The 19,747-nt window shown below is 38.5% G+C and overlaps 1 protein-coding gene across 1 annotated transcript in view; it reads left to right on the top strand.

Annotated features, from left to right (window-relative positions):
* The window catches only part of DNAH12 (dynein axonemal heavy chain 12), a 260,066-nt gene that overhangs the window by 74,510 nt on the left and 165,809 nt on the right, over window positions 1–19,747 (top strand). Inside the window, 7 exon segments of the mRNA XM_055135991.1 lie at window positions 1,297–1,416; window positions 3,594–3,750; window positions 3,982–4,154; window positions 11,533–11,685; window positions 12,122–12,361; window positions 13,021–13,266; window positions 13,543–13,662. Coding sequence (XP_054991966.1) covers window positions 1,297–1,416; window positions 3,594–3,750; window positions 3,982–4,154; window positions 11,533–11,685; window positions 12,122–12,361; window positions 13,021–13,266; window positions 13,543–13,662 — 1,209 coding nt within the window.

Raw genomic sequence — 19,747 nt, 5'->3', positions numbered from 1 at the left:
TGATCTCAAATAGAAGAATAGATACATGTGAAACTATTAATAAGAATCAGTAATAAGTGATTAAATGCTATAAAATTAAAAGGTGTCATGAGAGAAAAAATAATGTATATATAACAGAATGGGGGATTTCCACTAATAGGCTCATAGAGAAAGTGAAAGTGAGGAAAAATCAACAAATAAGCAGGAATTTATCCAGTAAAGAGCAAATGGAAGAGCATCAGGGCTACACCAGTGATGCAGTGCTCTGGAGCAAATGTGGTGCTAAGAACTAAAACAGCATTTCCCTGATCAAAGCAAAAAAAATTTGAGGGACTTATTTATTCCATTTGTTTTTATTATAGTTTGTTAATATGTGTAAGTAGTGTTACCATTTGTGGATTTGATGTACAAAGTTATAGTACCTTTATCACCACCAGGTGATTAAGACCTTCCACTTTATGTTACTTCTAATCCACTTCTTTCCCAAACCAAATTGCATAGTATATCTTTAAATTAAATTTTGATATCTCTATAATACTCTGCTATGATTTTTTCTAAAGTTTTAAAAATAACCCTTATAGTTCATTATAATAGAATCTGTAATATGTAGAAAATTTAATAAGTTCCATAGCAGAAGAAAAATATATAGAAATAAATTTTTATTATGTATTTATTTGCCTTTTGTGTCACACCCAGTGATGCACAATGGTTGCTACTGGCTCATGCTCTCAAGAATTGCTTCTGGTGGTACTCGGGGGACCATATGGGATACTGGGAATCAAACCCGGGTTGGCCAGACGCAAGACAAATGCCCTACCTGCTGTGCTATCACTCCAGCCCCAAGAAATAACTTTTTTGTTTTGCTTTTTGGGTCACACCCAGCGATGTACAGGGGTTACTCCTGGCTCATGCACTCAGGAATTACTCCTGGCGGTGCTCGGGGGACCATATGGGATGCTGGGAATCAAACCCGGGTCCGCCGCATGCAAGGCAAATGCCCTACCTGCTGTGCTATCACTCCAGCCCCAAGAAATAACTTTTTAGAAAAATCAGATCAAGTCCTTCTAGAGATAACTCTTTTTCAATATACTGGGTTCCTTCTTTCATTTCTTATATATGAATATTTTAAAAAGAAAATAATTTAAGAACATATTAGGTATTTTAAATAGTTATTAAATTGCAAATAGTCACTTAAAATTTTTTTCATGATTTTATATTATAGCCTATGAATATACCAAATAATATATATTTCTATTATTAGATAGCTTTTTACCCCTTCCCACAACTTTGAAACTAGAGATCCACTTTAATTTTCAGGCTTATCCAGAATCTGCAAGAAAAGACTGGGTTCGAGAGTGGCCTGGTCAAGTTGTACTTTGTGTTTCTCAAATGTTTTGGACTTCAGAGACACAGGAAGTTATACGTAGTGGGGCAGAGGTAAGACATTATTTGATTCTTTTTAAATCCCCCCCCCCAAACATTACATAAACACTGTGGTTTACAAAGTTGTTCATAGTGATTTGTTGCAGGCATTCAATATTCCAATACCAATCCCACCACCATTACACCTTCTTACCACCATTCTCTCCAATTTTCCCAGCCACCCCTTAATTCTTCCCTCATTAACAGGCCATCAATACATTACTTTATATTCCTTGTTATCAATAGTTTGCTAACAGAATGATCAAAAAAATGTTTCCTTAGAAGAAAGTTAGTGAAGATTGTAGTATCTCATCATGGAGTCATAAAAAACTTGTATAAGAAATTGATTACTAAGATGTTGTTATAGGTTAAACCTTCTGTGTTTACATTTTGTTAATCCAGATTTTCTTCTACAATGCATCCCATCCAATCAATACTCCTGGTTTATCAGTGTTGTAGAGCTTGAGATGCCCAAAATTTTTAACAGAGTGATATAGCTGGAGTTAAAATTTTAACTGGGTTGCAGCTTTGGGGCATGTGTGTGACTGCCAGGACTTCCAGAAGTAGAGGGAGATGGAGGGAGGTAGCCCATCCCCGATTCTGTGAAATCCTGGAGATTTTAGTCACAAAACCCACATACCTGAGTTTTTCAGTGGATTAATTATTGGGCGAAGCTTGTCCCAAACAGGTGGAATCTGGTGGGAGGATTGTGGCGATTGCAGAGTGTAGAAGTTTTCAGATGCTTGGGCTCTGTTAGGTGGGCACTGGGCTCACTTGCCTCCCACTTGGTGGCCCAGTTGACTCAGCCTTGTGAGGGGTTTTAATAAGGTCCATACTCAGTGTTGCTGCATTGAGTGCAGCATGCCCAGGGATCAAACTCAGGGCCTTGCAGTACTATACATGTACTTTCTGTATCATTGTATCACTGTCATCCTGTTCGTCAATTTTCTCGAGTGGGCACCAGTAACATCTCTGTTACACTCAGCCCTGAGATTTTGTTTTATTTATTTTTCTTTTTTTGGGGGGGTCACACCTGGCGATGCACAGGGATTACTCCTGGCTCTGCACAGGAATCACCCCTGGAGATGCTCAGGGGACCATATGGGATGCTGGGAATCAAACCCGGGTCATCCACGTGCAGGGCAAATGTCCTACCCGCTGTGCTATTGCTTCAGCTCCATCAGCCCTGAGATTTTACTAGCTTCTCCTTACTCGTCTTTCTGAAGGATTGGAGGCTCTTTCAGGGTCAGGGAAATGAGACCTATCATTACTATTCTTGGCATATCGAATATGTCACGGGGAGCTTGCCAGGCTCTGCCGTGCGGACGGGATACTCTCGGTAGCTTGCCGGACTCTCCAAGAGGTATGTATATATCTTTTACTGTATTTGGGGTATGAATATGCCATGGGGAGCTTGCCAGGCTCTCCCATGCGGGCAATAAACTCTTGGTAGCTTGTCAGGTTCTCCAAGAGGGAGAACTAGGCTATTAGATGTCTTTTGGGAGCTTGGTTTTATATATACATATACTTTATGATTTTTTTTTCTTTTTGGGTCATACCCAGCGATGCACAGGGATTACCTCCTGGCTTTGCACTCAGGAATTACTCCTGGTGGTGCTCAGGGGACCATATGAGATGCTGGGAATCGAACCCGGGTCGGCTGCGTGCAAGGCAAACACCATACCCACTGTGCTATTGCCCCAGCCCCAACTTTATGGTTTTCTTTTTTTTTTTGGTTTTGTAGGTTTTTTTCTTTCTTTTTTTTTTTTTTTCATTTTGGTTTTGGGCCTCACGGGGCAGTACTCAGCACTTACTCCAAACTCTGCACTCAGGGATCACTTCTGGCAGGATCAGGGGACCATATGGGATTCAGGGATCAAACCCAGGTGGGCTCTGTGTAAAGTAGATGCCTTACCTGCTATGTTATCACTCTGGCCTGCACATGTGCTTTATGGTAGGTATGTGCTCTATCACTTCACACTATATCCTTAGTTCCTCTCTCTCAATTTCTACACAGTACATTAAAATTGCAAAGTTCATTGAAAACTTTTGCTTAATATTTTACTACTTACAAATAAATTACCCTAGCCTATAATTTCTTTATATATATATATGAGGATATCAGGATTTCTTAGTATAAAATGTATAAAATACATGCTTGCATATAACAATGTTTGTTTTTTATTTTGTAGAAATTAAAGAAGTATTATAAGGAACTTCAGAGTCAACTAAATGACATTGTAGAGCTAGTGAGAGGAAAATTGTCAAAGCAAACCAGAATTACTCTGGGAGCTTTGGTTACTATTGATGTCCATGCTAGGGATGTGGTCATGGACATGATTGACATAGGTATGTGACTTTTTGCTTTTGCTTTAATGATAAATATTAATGCTTTCTAGAAAGGACTATAATATACCATGTATTTCCTTTTTCTGACTTGGTGGAATTTATTTTACATGATAGTTTTAGAAATTAAAAAAATGTGAATTATTTTAACATTTTCTCCTAGATACTAAAAAATGTTTTTCAGATTATTTCTATTTCCAGATTGTATTTATTGTTTTACTTTATTCTTTTTAGGTGTCTCACATGATACAGATTTCCAATGGCTTGCTCAGCTTAGATATTATTGGGAAAATGAGAATGTTCGAGTTCGTATAATTAACTGCAACGTAAAATATGCCTATGAATATCTTGGTAATTCACCTCGACTTGTCATTACACCTCTGACTGATAGGTGTTACAGAACATTGGTATGAAATTAATTTTTAATTAATTTATAAATATAAGTTACATATTAGGGCTTAATTATTGATGGGGTGTCATAGTTTTTTTTTTTTTTTTTTGGTCAAACCCGGCAATGCACAGGGGTTAACTCCTGGCTCTGCACTCAGGAATAACTCCTGGCGGTGCTCGGGGGACCATGTGGGATGCTGGGAATCAAACCAGGGTTGGCCATGTGCAAGGCAAATGCCCTACCTGCTGTGCTATTGCTCCAGCCCCCGTGTCATAGTTTTAAATCTAAATTTAACATGCTCTTCAAATCTTATTCTATGATCTGTAATAATTGAATATAGCTTTTTTTCCCCAAAATTCCAAATTACCTTTTAGTTAAACCTCAATAATAAATATTTACTTCTGAGAATTTTTGTAGAATACAAAATTAAACTTCCCCAGTCAAATGTTAACTCCCCAGGGTAGATTCCCTTTGCTTTTTCTTTGTGCCTCTGAAAATTGTGTATTAACAGTCCTGCCTCCCCATCACCCACTGCCTGGGGCTTCCCGGCCATGGGCAGTGCCATCACCTTCGCCGTCTGCGCCTGCGTAAACAGCGCTGGTCTCCTCTCACAGGTACCCGTGGATCTCTGCGCACTTCCCTCCCGTCCAGTCCTGCCTCCCCATCGCCTGCTGCCTGGGGCTTCCAGGCCGCTGGCAGTGCCATCACCTTCGCTATCTGGGCCTGCGTGAACAGCGCTGGTCTCCTCTCACAGGTTGTTAGGGGCGCGTTCCCAGGTCAGGGGGTGTCGTCTCAAAAGGGGGCGTGGCCTCTTTCTGGACCTGGGGACCCCTTATGCGTCTGCAGTTATTTCTCCCAACCCATGCATAGTGCTTTGGTCACAATTGGTATAACCTATTCCTCTGAAGAATACCCTGTTCATCTTAGTCACTATATGCTGTCAATTAGCCTATACCATCCTAATTTCAAAAACACTATCAGTGGACACATCAAGCTGCACAAAAAGTCGTTTTTAAAGACATCATAGCCCTACGTCTTCAATTGAGGCCCCTCACAAGGTAATGTGGAGCACCTGACAGTAAAGCCCATAACAACATGAAGAAACAGTGAAAATCCCCACTGTCAGGAGAGATGGAAGAGAGGATCTCAAAAACCCCAACAGGGACTTCCCAGAAATACAATCTCCTCTCAGATTTCAGAATTCAGAATTCAGAGAAGAAATCGTGAAGATGGTTTAGGAACTCAAAGCAACTATGGAACGAACATCCAATAAATTAAGGGAGGATATGGATGCAGCACTGGAACGGTCCACCAAGATAATCCAGGAGGAAATGAGAGCAGAAATTTTAAAACTATGAACAGAAGTCACACAATTAAAAGAATCGGTAGATGAAATAAAAAACTCAGTAGGAGCCCTCAACAATAGAATGGCTACAGCCGAGGACACAATCAGCGAGCTTGAAGATGAGTTACAGAAAACAAATAGGCAACAACAAATAATGCAAAAGATCTCAAAATGGCTCTAGAAGGAAATCATATACAAAGGAGCACCCCTTAGATTCACAGCAGACCTTTCAGAAGAAACCTTCCAAGCCCGAAGGCAATGGAGGGATATAGTGAAAAAACTCAATGAAATGAACGCCTCACCAAGACTACTTTACCCGGCTAAACTCTCAGTTAAACTTGAAGGGACCATACACTATTTCACGGAGAAACAACAGCTCAAGAACTTCATAGACTCAAGACCAAACATAAAAGAAGGACTAAGAGGGCTACTATAAGACAAGGAAAAACCCTACAAGAACAACAAACCCTACAGAAAGATGGCACAAAATCCCATGACAATAATTTCCCTTAATGTTAACAGTCTAAATGCACCAATCAAGAGGCACAGAGTGGCAAAATGGATTCAGAAACTAAACCCAACTTTCTGCTGCCTACAAGAAACACACCTGAACAGTCAGAGCGAACACAGACTCAAAGTCAAAGGATGGAAAACAATCCTGCAAGCAAACAACTCCCTCAGAAAAGCTGGGGTGGCCATACTAGTATCTGACAACATAGATTTCAGGCTGAAAAAGATCAGAAGGGACAGCGAAGGTCATTTCCTATTCATCAAGGGATATGTACAACAGGAAGAAATCATACTATTAAACGTATAAGCACCTAATGAACGACCAGCTAAATACTTAAAAGATCTCCTAACAGAATTTAAGGGGGGACATAACTAGTGCCACGATAGTAGTTGGAGACTTCAACACTGCCCTATCACCTCTGGATAGATAGACAAGAACAACACTCAGCAAGGAAACAGTGGCTCTGAAGGAAGAAATGGTGGAGACAGGGCTAATAGACCTATACAGGGCTATACACCCCCCCCAAAAAAAGAATACACATTCTTTTCCAGTGCACACAGAACATTTTCCAAAATAGACCACGTTCTGGGTCACAAACTGCACCTTAATAGAATCGGGAAGATAGAAATTGTATCAACTATCTTCTCAGACCATGATGCGCTGAAGATGGAAGTTAATCACACACAGACGTGGAGAACCAAATCAAACACCTGGAAATTAAACAACTCACTGTTGAACAATGAGTGGGTCACGAAGTAAATCAAGGAGGAAATAAAAAAATACATTGAAACAACTGAGAATGAAGACACAAGCTACCAGAACCTATGGGATGCAGCCAAAGCTGTGTTAAGGGGAAAATTTATAGCTCTGCAAGCTTTCCTCAGGAATGAAGAAAGGGCTTATATAGATAGCTTGACTTCGCAGCTCAAGATCTTAGAAGAGGACCAGCAAAATGAACCCAAACCAGATCGAAGGAAAGAAATAATAAAACTTAGAGCAGAAATTAATGATATGGAAACCTGAAAAACAATCCGAAAGATCAATGAAACAAAGAGCTGGTTCTTTGAGAAAATAAATAAGATTGATAAACCGCTAGCAAGACTCACAAAGAAAGAGCGAGAGAGAGAACCCTAATAAAACCGAATCAGAAATGAAAAGGGGGACATCAAAACAGAAACCAAGGAGATTCAAAAGATCATCAGAGACTACTTTGAAAGTCTGTATGCCACAGAACAAGAGAACCTAAAAGAAATGGACGAATTCCTTGATTCCTACAATCTTCGAAGACTGAACCAAGAAGACTTGGAATACCTGAATAGGCCCATAAATATTAAGGAAATTGAAACTGTAATCAAAAGTCTCCCAAAAAACAAAAGCCCAGGTCCAGATGGATTCATTGGTGAATTCTTCTAAACATTTAAAGATTTGTTACCAGTTCTCTTCAAGCTTTTCCAGGAAATTGAAAAGACAGGAACCCTCCCGAACAGTTTCTATGAGGCACATATCTCCCTAATACCAAAAGCAATCAAAGACACCACTAACAAAGAAAACTATAGACCAACATCCCTGATGAACACTGATGTGAGGATCCTCAACAAAATACTAGCAAATAGGATCCAACAACTCATCAAAAAGATCATACACCATGACCAAGTGAGATTCATCCCGGGGATGCAAAGATGGTTTAACATTCAGAAATCAATCAACATAATCCATCATATCAACAAAAGTAAAGATAAAAACCATATGATCATATCAATAGATGCAGAGAAAGCATTTGACAAGATCCAGCACCTGTTTATTATGAAAACTCTTGCCAAAATGGGTATAGAAGGGACTTTCCTCAAGATAGTCAAAGCCATCTACCACGAACCTATGGCAAGCATTATCATCAATGTGGAAAACTAAGGGCCTTTCCTCTAAGATTGGGGACAAGGATGTCCACTCTCACCACTTCTCTTCAATATAGTACTGGAAGTACTAGCAATAGCCATTAGGCAAGAAAAAGATATTAAGGGCATTCAGATAAGAAAGGAAGAAATTAAACTCTCACTATTTGCAGACGATATTATACTATATCTAGAGAAGCCTAAAAGCTCTACTAAGAAACTCTTAGAAACAATTGACCTGTACAGTAAGGTCGCAGGCTATAAAATCAATACCCAAAAAACCATGGCCTTCCTATATGCAAACAATGAGACAGAGGAAAGGGACATGAAAAAAGCAATCCCGTTCACAATCGTGCCCCAGAAAATCAAATACCTCAGAATCAGCTTAACCAAGGAAGTAAAGGACCTCTACAAAGAAAACTATAAAGCGCTACTCCATGAAATAAAAGAGGACATGGGAAATGGAAACATATCCCCTGCTCATGGATAGGGAGAATCAACATTGTCAAAATGGCAATACTCCCCAAAGCATTATACAGATTCAACGCGATCCCTATAAGGATACCCATGACATTCTTTAAAGAAATGGATCAAACAATCTTGAAATTCATATGGAACAACAAACACCCACTGATAGCTAAAAAAACCCTTGGGAAAAAGATGATGGGAGGCATCACCCTCCCCAGCCTTAAACTTTACTACAAAGCAGTAACAATTAAAACAGCACGGTACTGGAACAAAGGCAGAGCCGCAGACCAAAGGAAAGAGTGGAATATCCCAACACACAACCCCAAATGTATGAGCATCTAATCTTTGATAAGGGGGCATGAAATGTGAAGTGGAGCAAAGAAACCCTCTTCAACAAATGGTGCTGGCATAACTGGACAACCACATGCAAAAGAATGGGCTTAGACCTCGACCTGACACCATGCACGAAAATCAGATCAAAATGGATTAAAGACCTCAACATCAGACCACAATCCATAAGGTACATCAAAGACAAGGTCGGCAAAACCTTTCACGATATTGAAGCTAAAGCTATCTTCAAAGATGACACAGAGCTAAGCAATCAAGTAAAAACAGAGTTAAACAAATGGGACTATATTAAACTAAGAAGCTTCTGCACCGCAAAAGACACAGGGACCAGAATACAAAGGCAATCTACAGAATGGGAAAGGATATTCACCCAATACCCATCAAATAAAGGATTGATATCAAGGGTATACAAAGCATTGGTTGAACTCTACAAGAAGAAAACACCCAACCCCATCAGAAAATGGGCCGAAGAAATAAACAGAAACTTTTCCAAGAAAGAGATATGAATGGCTAAAAGGTACATGAAAAAATGCTCTGCATCACTAATCATCAGGGAGATGCAGATCAAAACTACCATGAGATACCACCTCACACCACAGAGAATGGCACACAAAAGAACAAAAGCAACCGTTGTTGGAGAGGATGTGGAGAGAAAGGGACCCTTCTACACTGCTGGTGGGAATGCCCACTGGTCCAGCCCCTTTGGAAAACAATATGGACACTACTCAAAAAATTAGAAATTGAGCTTCCATTTGATCCAGCGATACCACTTCTGGGAATATATCCTGGAGAAACAAAAAAGTATAGTCGAAATGACATCTGCACTTATATGTTCATCGTGGCACTGTTTACAATAGTCAGAATCTGGAAAAAACCCGAGTGCCTGAGAACAGATGACTGGTTAAAGAAACTTTGGTACATCTATACAATGGAATACTATGCAGCTGTCAGAAAAGATGAAGTCATGAACTTTGCATATAAGTGGATCAACATGGAAATTATCATGCTAAGTGAAATGAGCCAGAAAGAGAGGGACAGGTATAGAAAAATTGCACTCATCTGTGGAATATAAAGCAACAGAGTAGGAGACTAATAGCCAAGAATAGTAGTATGTAATACCAGGAGGTTGGTTCCATAGCTTGGAAGCTGGCTGGCCTCACACGCTGGGGGAAAGTCATCCCAGATAGAGAAGGGAACACCAGTAAAATGTGATTGGAGATCCTGTTCGGGGAGGGAGATGCGTGTTGAAAGTAGACTAGAGACTGAACACGATGGCCACTCAGTGCCCCTACTGCAAACCACAACACCCCAAAGGAGAGAGAGAGAACAAATTGGAATGCCCCACCACAGAGGTGGGGTGGGGCGGGGGATGGGATTGGGGGGTGGGAGGGATACTGGGTTCATTGGTGGTGGAGAATGGACACTGGTGGAGGGACGGTCTCTCGAACATTGCATGAGGGAAAAATAAGCACGAAAAGGTGTGAATCTGTAACTGTACCCTCACTGTGACTCATTACAAAAAAATTAAAAAAATAAAAACAAAAAATAAAATTCTAAGCATGTGAAAGAGCAAAAAATAAAATAAAAACAACCATCTTTTTCTTCATTTCATCCTGGAGACCAGAAATAAACTGTCACATAAAAAAGAAAATTTAGCACAGAAAAAATGCTCAGGTCTACTAGAGGTACATATCTATCCTTATGTTTTCTGATTCAGAAATTACTTTGATAACAAACTTGAACAGAGTTTCAGTGAAGCTGTAAATCTGATAAATGTTAAAATGAATCTTATATAACAATTTTGTTATTATCTACTAGAGAAGAATAATAATGCAGTCTATCTTCTTCCCTATTACATGTGTGCTATTTGTTACTCAATAATGTATAAATAAAAACAGATGAGTGGATAAAAAAAACTTTAACACACACACACACACACACACACACACACACACACACTGAACTACTAATCAGCTATAAGAAAAGTTGGGGACTAGGGAGTATATGCCGAGCACAGAGCCAGGCATAATCCCTGAGCTGGGTGCAAAAAACCAACAACACATACACACAAAAAAGAAAGAAAATGAAAAGATGAAACCCACAGTTTGCTTGCTACATCGATGGAACTAGAGAGGGTTATGCTGGGTGAAGTAAGTCAGAAGGCGAAAGGAAAATGCAGAATAATCTCTCATATGTGGAATATGAAGAAACATAGTAAGGAATTAACAGAAGCCAAATGGTAACAGGCCCTGAGTCAATCTATATAACTGAGTTTGTTCAAGTGTTTGGAGGAGTGTAGAGGACCTTAGGACATTGGTGAGAGGTGCTGACACTCTGGTGGTGAGTGTGGTGGAACACTGTATGCTTGAAACTTTGTTATTAAAAGTATTGTAGGGGCTGGAGCAATAGCACAGCGGGTAGGGCATTTGCCTTGCATGCAGCCAACCTGGGTTCAATTCCCAGCATCCTATATGGTCCCCTGAGCACCGCCAGGAGTGACTCCCGAGTGAAGAGCCAGGAGTAACCCCTGAGCATTGCCAAGTGAGACCCAAAAAGCAAAATAATAATAATAATAATAATAATAATAATAATAATAATAATAATAATAATAATAAAAGAAAAAAGTATTGTAAATAATGGCACCTAATGAAAATTGGAGAAAAAGTAATAAATCAATGCTTGTAACCTGAAAAAAAATTGTGTATTAACAATTAACAGTAATTAACTGTATCTGTGAAGCTACAAAGAAGACAAAATCTGTTTTGTAAGCAATTGTCTGGTTTATTTTTATGTTAAACTTAGATTTCTTTTCACGTATATTTTTTCCTTTCAGATAGGTGCCTTCTACCTAAATCTTGGAGGTGCACCTGAGGGGCCAGCAGGCACTGGAAAAACTGAAACGACTAAGGACTTGGCTAAAGCTCTTGCTGTACAGTGTGTGGTGTTCAACTGTTCAGATGGATTAGATTATCTAGCAATGGGAAAGGTAAAGCTGCAAAGCAAATGTAGCAAACCGAATTAGTTGAGAAAGTAGCATAGAAGCCAACTACACTCAACAAATGAAAATAGTAATACAGAAAACTCAGTTTGCAAAAAACAGTTTAGTAAATCCTTAGACAAGGATTTCACAACCCCAACCCCATGATGAGATATAACAATTTTTACATAAAAATTGATTTTATACTTATTCATTTTAATATTGAGCTTTGCTATCTAATCAATTTCAGTTCTAGAGTTATATCAACAGTTGTGACTTTGCCTACATTAAAAAATGAATCATAAAAAACTTGAACCTTGGTTTCAGGGGTAGAAACATTTTTAATCCATGGACTTTCATTAACTAATTTTCAATTTAGTGTAAGTTAAATATTTATTTGACAAATAATTTTCTTTCCTAAGAAAAATAATATTTATTACTTTAGTTTTTTAAAGGATTGGCTTCTTCTGGAGCTTGGGCTTGCTTTGATGAGTTTAATCGAATTGAGCTTGAAGTGCTGTCTGTGGTAGCTCAGCAGATCCTTTGCATTCAGCGAGCCATTCAGCAGAAACTGGAAGTGTTTAATTTTGAAGGAACGGAACTTAAACTCAATCCAAACTGTTTTGTAGCTATTACCATGAATCCTGGTTATGCAGGACGTTCTGAATTACCAGACAATCTTAAGGTAATACTTTTTATTGCCTCTTAATTTATGATTAACAAAGTTATAAATTTGTTAGTCAAAAGTAACAACATAATCCAGTAAGAAACATGTCACTGTCTGTCACTGTCATCCTGTTGCTCATCGATTTGCTCAAGCGGGCACCAGTAATGTCTCCATTGTGAGACTTGTTGTTACTGTTTTTGGCATATCGAATATTCCACGGGTAGCTTGCCAGGCTCTGCTAAGCGGACGAGATATTCTCGGTAGCTTGCTGGGCTCTCCGAGAGGGGCGGAGGAATCAAACCTGGGTCAGCCGTGTGCAAGGCAAACGCCATATCCTCTGTGCTATTGCTCCATAGTAAGTATTATTTTCTCACTTGAAGAAAACCTTCAAAAACGTTTTGGATGGACATCTGAAAAATTAGAATTTAATATGACAATGGGACTGGAGATGTTACTGGTGCCCGCTCAAGCAAAACGATGAACAATGGGACACAGTGCTAATATGACAGTAATATTATGATTTAATTTTAAAGTGCTACTGGAAAATTTACAGTTAATTAAAAGGTGTTGCATTAGAGGAATATTTTTTTTTAATTTTAGTATGTTATGTTTGAATGCTTAGCTTAAAAATAGTTTGTTTTATGCAATTAATATATTTGATTTGCTATATACTTCAGGTTCTTTTTAGAACAGTTGCTATGATGGTTCCAAACTATGCCCTCATAGCAGAAATCTCTCTCTATTCCTATGGATTTTTGAATGCAAAACCTCTGTCTGTGAAGATAGTAATGACTTACAGACTTTGCTCAGAGCAGCTCTCATCACAGTTTCATTATGACTATGGAATGCGAGCAGTAAAAGCAGTTTTAATAGCTGCTGGAAACCTAAAACTAAAATTTCCAGATGAAAATGAAGATATACTTGTAAGTATTAAATACATACATTGTAAAAGTTAAGATAATTTAGTTTTAGCAAGGTTAGCCAGATATTATACCAGAGTTGGTACTAAAAATGATAGTTTAGGGGTTATTTTATGTTATATTTGATGCAAGTGCAAAGACCTTTTGACTTGATGAACAAAGCATTTACTTTTGTGTTTGTGGGGGGGGAGGTGTTTCCATATATCCATGTAAATTTCACTTTTGGTAAGAGGAAGTATGGGACAAATATTGGCAATTAACTTTTTGGATGATTTTTAGCTTCTTCGATCAATTAAAGATGTAAATGAGCCAAAGTTTCTATCACATGATATACCCTTATTTAATGGAATAACAAGTGACTTATTTCCTGGTATTAAACTTCCTGAAGCTGATTATCATGTAAGTAAACATGTAAGAATTACTTTTTCTGTAAATAAATTCATCTGATTACTTAGTCATTTACAAAGTTTTTTTTTTGTTTTGTACTGAGAGGGAGCAAGTCTGGTGCTTGGGAGCAAACTGGGGTCAGCCACATGTGAGGCAAACAACCCCTATACTATCTCTTCAGCCCCATATAAAGTTTTATTAAATGAGTGCAATAATTATATTTGGAGAATATATATTCATTTCGGCCACTTTATTTAATAAGGATGAATATTTGGTACCTTTTATTATAGATTTAAAAGATTTAGGTCAAAGATATGTTTGTTGTAAGAGAATTTTATTTTCATTATTATTTATAATTTGACTGTATTATTATATATTTAGCAAGTAGGAAAAATGGTAAGCTAGAAGTGTAAACATTCCTGTTACAGTTATAGCTTTTTTTCCTCAAATTTAAGCATTGTTTTGGATTTTTTTAAAATACTTTAACACCGTGGTTTACAAAGTTGTGTGTAATATAGTTGTTACAGGCTTTCAATGTTCCACATCAATTCTACCACCAGAGTGACTGTCCCTCCACCATTGTCCTCATTTTCCCAACCATCCCTTCAAGGCTGGCCCTTTATTAGGCACACAATAATTTATTTTATGTTGCTTGTTATAACTAAATGGCTAAAGCAATTATCAAAAAATACCTCAGTAATAGAGAACTTGTGGAAATTGTTATATCTCACCACGGGGATGTTAAGTTCTTGTCTAAGAATTTACTAAGCTGTTTGTTTCTAGTTGAACCTTCTGGGTTATTGTTTTGTTTTGGCTTTATCATCTAATTTAGTATGTTCCTATTGGGATTTCCGTGTTGTGGAATTTGGAGGTGTTGCAAGGCTATATATGCAGCCACATGGTCCAGAAACTTCAGGATCTGATGAGCTTGACTGATTAGTTGACGTGGTGGTGGCTGTGGGATGTGGGCGTGGTTCAGGGGCTTCTGGAAGTAGGGTGGGATGCAGGGAGGCTGCCAGCCCCCACTCTGAGAAAACCCGAGTTCTCAGCCTGAACACTGAAATACCTGGAATTTATGCTGTTTGGTTCCTCTGCAGAGATTATTAGTGAAGTAGTGGAGTTGAGCCGTTGGTGTGGAGGCAGCAGTTAGGTGTGGGAATAACGGGTCTCAGTAGAGCGGGGATTCATCCTGTCTGCCTCTCGCTGCTGCCCCAGAGTTTGCAGTTGGGAGGCCAAATATTTATGAATTTTAGTGTCTTGGCTTGCATCTCCTCTGAGATTTGGTCGTGAAACTTGGACCGTCTCTATCCATAACCTTGAGATGGTAAAATATCCTAGTATATTCATTTATGTGTTTTGTTCTTTGAGATTCTGGATGTAGATGGAGTTTCATTTACATCAGGTTTCCTATTTGTTTAATATGAAAATGGCTTGGTTCTCCATACGGTCACAGTGAACTACCAGGGACTTGTGGATAAAGTTCTCTGGTTGTCTTGTCCAACAATCACAGGTCTTCACAGTCTGGGCCCGGAGCCACATAGTACAGCAGGTAGGGCATTTGCCTTGCACGCAGCCAACCCAAGTTCAATCCCCGGCATGCCATATGGTCCTTCAAGCACCGCCAGGAGTAATTTCTGAGGGCAGAGTCAGGAGTAACCCCTGAGCATCGCTGGGTGTGACCCAAAAAGCAAAAACCAAACCAACAAACAAAAAAACAAAACCAGATCTTCCCAGTCTGCATGTAATCAAAACTCTCCTCTGGGGAGAGTTCCAAGGAATATGGGTTTTATTTTTAAAGAAATAAACCATATACAATTGTAATTAATCTTGTTTCAGTTATATGTATGAGGCCTAAATATGTATAGATATAAATGTTTATTATAACAGTTATGTAAAATCAATAAATAAAAAAGTTAATTATAAGCAAAACAACAAAATGCAATAGCTTATAATATGTTTCTAAAAATAGTCATTTTACAGTCATTTCTTTTTGATGGTACCTCATATATGTGAGGAATGGACTGTACTACCAACATACATCCCTATCTATGACAATTTTTATGGTAAAATGATAAAAATATACTGACAATTGTTTTGGTTGAGCATATATAAATTACCTCTTACCTGTGATGATTCAACTCTTTGTTTTTTTAAAATTTATTTTTAAATTTTTAATTAGTGAATCACCGTGAGGGTACAGTTACAGATTTATACATTTTTGTGCTCATGTTTCCCCCATACAAAGTTTGAGAACCCATCCCTTCACCAGTGCCCATTCTCCACCACCAGTAAACCCAGCATCCCTCCCACCCTCCCCAGTCCCGTCTCCCCCCCATCCCACACTGCTTCTATGGCAGGGTATTCCCTTTTGTTCTCTCTCTCTGATTAGCTGTTGTGATTTGCAATAAAGGTGTTGAGTGGCCATTGTGTTCAGTCTCCAGTCTACGTTCGGCACGCATCACCCTTCCCTAGCATGACCTCCGACCACATTTTACTTGGTGTTCCCTTCTCTGAGTTGCCCAGAATGAGAGACCAGCCTCCAAGCCATGGAGTCAACCTCCTGGTACTTATTTCTACTATTCTTGGGTGTTAGACTCCTAGTCTATTATTCTATATTCCACAGATGAGTGCAATCTTTCTATGTCTGTCTCTCTCTTTCTGACTCATTTCACTTAGCATGATACTTTCCATGCTGATCCACTTATATGCAAACTTCATGACCTCCTTTTTTCTAACAGCTGCATAGTATTCCATTGTACAGATGTACCAAAGTTTCTTCAACCAGTCATCTGTTCTAGGGCACTCGGGTTTTTTCCAGATTCTGGCTATTGTAAACAGTGCTGCGATGAACATATAAGTGCAGATGTCATTTCGACTATACTTTTTTGCTCCTCTGGAATATATTCCCAGCAGTGGTATTGCTGGGTCAAATGGGAGCTCAACCTCTAATTTTTTGAGAATCGTCCATATTGTTTTCCAAAAGGGCTGGACCAGTGGGCATTCCCACCAGCAATGTAGAAGGGTCCCTTTCTCCCCACATCCTCTCCAACAGTGGTTGCTTTTGTTCTTTTGGATGTGTGCTAGTCTCTGTGGTGTGAGGTGGTATCTCGTGGTTGTTTTGATCTGCATCTCTCTGATGATTAGTAATGTAGAGCACTTTTTCATGTGCCTTTTGGCCATTTGTATCTCTTCCTTGGGAAAGTTTCTGTTCATTTTTTCGCCCCATTTTTTGAAGGGGTTGGATGTTTTCTTCTTGTAGAGTTCAACCAGTGCTTTATATACCATTGATATCAACCCCTTATCTGATGGGTATTGTGTAAATAGCCTTTCCCATTCTGTAGATAGTCTTTGTATTTTGGTCACTGTATCGTTTGCGGTGCAGAGATTCAACTCTTTGAATTATTTTCTCTACTATTATAAAATCATTTCTTTGTTATACCATGACATCACTTGACTTGAAAGCATTGTTTATTTTTTAGTCTTCTTTTTTTTCCAAATCTGCAAAGTAAAATGTTCGCATACATACAAAGATAGTATCAGATTATGGTTTTGCTAGTGTGCTTTCCAACACAGGCAATCAGTGATGTGATTCTCTGGACACTAACTGGCTTCTCAGTAATTCAGTTTATAGCTGATTATGAAGATGATTTATGATATTTTTTAATTAAAAAATAAGAATATAAATATAACATTTTAGCTTTCTATTGGAGAACTCATATTCACATAAATGCAGCAATATATCATGTATCTATGTATTCTAGTTTAAAAAATACTGGTGTCAACACTGGAAGATGTATTACCCATAGTAGGACTGAAGGAAGTGTTGAGGTCATTGTAAACAACATACTCTCAACTATGTACTATTTTGCTTTTGATATGTATTATATTTCTTTTCCCCCATATTCACTAATTTTAGATTTAAGTTAATGTATGTTATTCCCTTAATAAACTCCATTTGCTTTCAATTTTATTTCCTTGATTAAACTACACATTACAATATCTCTTATCTATCTATCTATCTATCTATCTATCTATCTATCTATCTATCTATCTAGTAGAGGAGCAAATATCTGAAATCCCCAAATAATCTTTATTGAAGGTTGAATTCATGGAAGGGGCTTTGAAGACTTTGTTGAAGTTGTTGGGGCCGGTCTAGGCCATCAGGGTGAGCCCGTGTAGACTGTACCGCAAATGGGCATGAACACAGAACCCATGAAAATGGGCGAGACTGGTTTGGATGAGGCTGAATATCTCTTTCTTTAAGCTGCCTTCAATAAGTAGCATAGATTTCAGTATACTGAAAGAGTCAGTCTTCCTCTTCTCACAGATCCTAGGTGCTTGCCCAGGCTGTCTTTGACATGCAGATCCCAGGTGCTTGCCCAGTTTGTGTTTGGTATACAAACTCCAGGTGCTTGTAGTCCAGGAAAGCTTTTGGCTTTATATTTCTTCTCTCAACTCACTGAAACTCACTGACTTGCAGATATAAGGAGACAATGTATGCCTTACTGCCTTAATGTTCTTCCTGATAATGCAACTGTATTGAGCCCTTTAGAGGTATGTATGGTAGAATGGTAATAAAAGGAGATCTCAGGGCACTCTAAGATTTAAGTTAATGTATGTTATTTGTCAAAGGGTCTGAGCGAACCTGTGATCCTCCGCAAAAAAGAATTTCTCTCACGTTCCTTGTCTCAGTGCCTCTGGCTGAATGGATATTCACACAACAGAAGTTGTCTTTGGTTTTTTGTTTGTATATTTTTCTTTAGAGGCCACATTCAGAAGTGCTCTGAGTTTAGTCCTGGCGCAGTGTTTAGAAATCATTCCGGGGGGTGCTTGGAGAACTGTATACAGTGCCAGGGAGGGAACCACGTGCAAGGCAAATGCTTTCACCACTATACTTTCACTCCAGTCCCTGTTTCTTAATTTATATGAGCCAGTTTCCAGTTACAGAAACAATATATAATTTGTTTGATTTTGTTTTGGTTTTGGCCATACCTTGCAGTTTAGTGTGTTTAGGAACTACTCACAACTTGGTGCTCAAGGACTCTTGGCAATTGCTTGAGGGACCCTGCAGTGTTGCAGAATGAATATGTAGCTCCTGCATGCAAAGAATATGCTTCATCCCTTTGAGCCATCTCTCTAGCTCTCAATGAAGAATTTTAATAGTAGGAACTGGAGCAATAGCACAGTGGGTAAGGTGTTTGCCTTGCATGCAGCCGACCCGGATTCGATTCCCAGCATCTCATATGGTCCCCTAAGCATTTCCAGGGGTAATTCCTGAGTGCAGAGTCAGGAGTAACTCTTGTCAATTGCTAGGTGTGACCCAAAAAGAAAAAAAATTTTTTAATATTATAATTTTATTATCTGCTTATACCTGGCCACTGTGCTATTGTTGTCATATATTTAACTCTTATATATAATTATAAAGTTTACAACAGCAGTTATTTTTGCTTTTGGCACCAATATTAAAAATACTTCTTATATTTGCCATTTCTTTATATTTACTCTTCTTTTACTCCTTATATTTACCATTTCTTTATGTTTCCATTCCTTGTATTTACTTTTCCTTTAAGCAGATATGTAATTTCATCTGGGATCTTTTCCCTCCAATCCAAAGAACTTACTTCAGTATTTCTTGTGTGCATGTGGTTCTGTGGCAACTGATTCTCTAAGTGTGGCTTTGTTTGACACTATATCTTATTTTATTTTTTGTTTTTGGCCTATAGATTACACCCAATGATACTCAGTGGCTAAACCTGGGTGGGGAGAGGCTTGTCACCTTCAGTGGGGGCAGTGCGGTGTTTGGGGTCTACGCCAGATCTCCTGAATTGTTTTCATAGCTCCTAATCTTCATTTTTGAAGAATATTTTCACCACATAAAATTGAGATTAGTAGGGATTTCCTCCTTATTCCCCATCACTTAAAAGATATTATTCTAGTAACTCATAGTTTTTGGGGTTTTTGCTTTAAAATCAAAACTTTTTAAAATTATACCTCTTCAGGCTATTCTTCATATTTTGTCTTTTCTTGCTTGCTTACATGCCTACTGTAGTTTATGGTATCCTACTTGGGATTTGTTGCACTTTTTTTAATAGATGGA

Source organism: Sorex araneus, chromosome 4 (assembly GCF_027595985.1).
Source record: "Sorex araneus isolate mSorAra2 chromosome 4, mSorAra2.pri, whole genome shotgun sequence".
NCBI classification, from domain to species: domain Eukaryota; kingdom Metazoa; phylum Chordata; class Mammalia; order Eulipotyphla; family Soricidae; genus Sorex; species Sorex araneus.
This window is presented reverse-complemented; position numbering and strand designations above follow the sequence as displayed.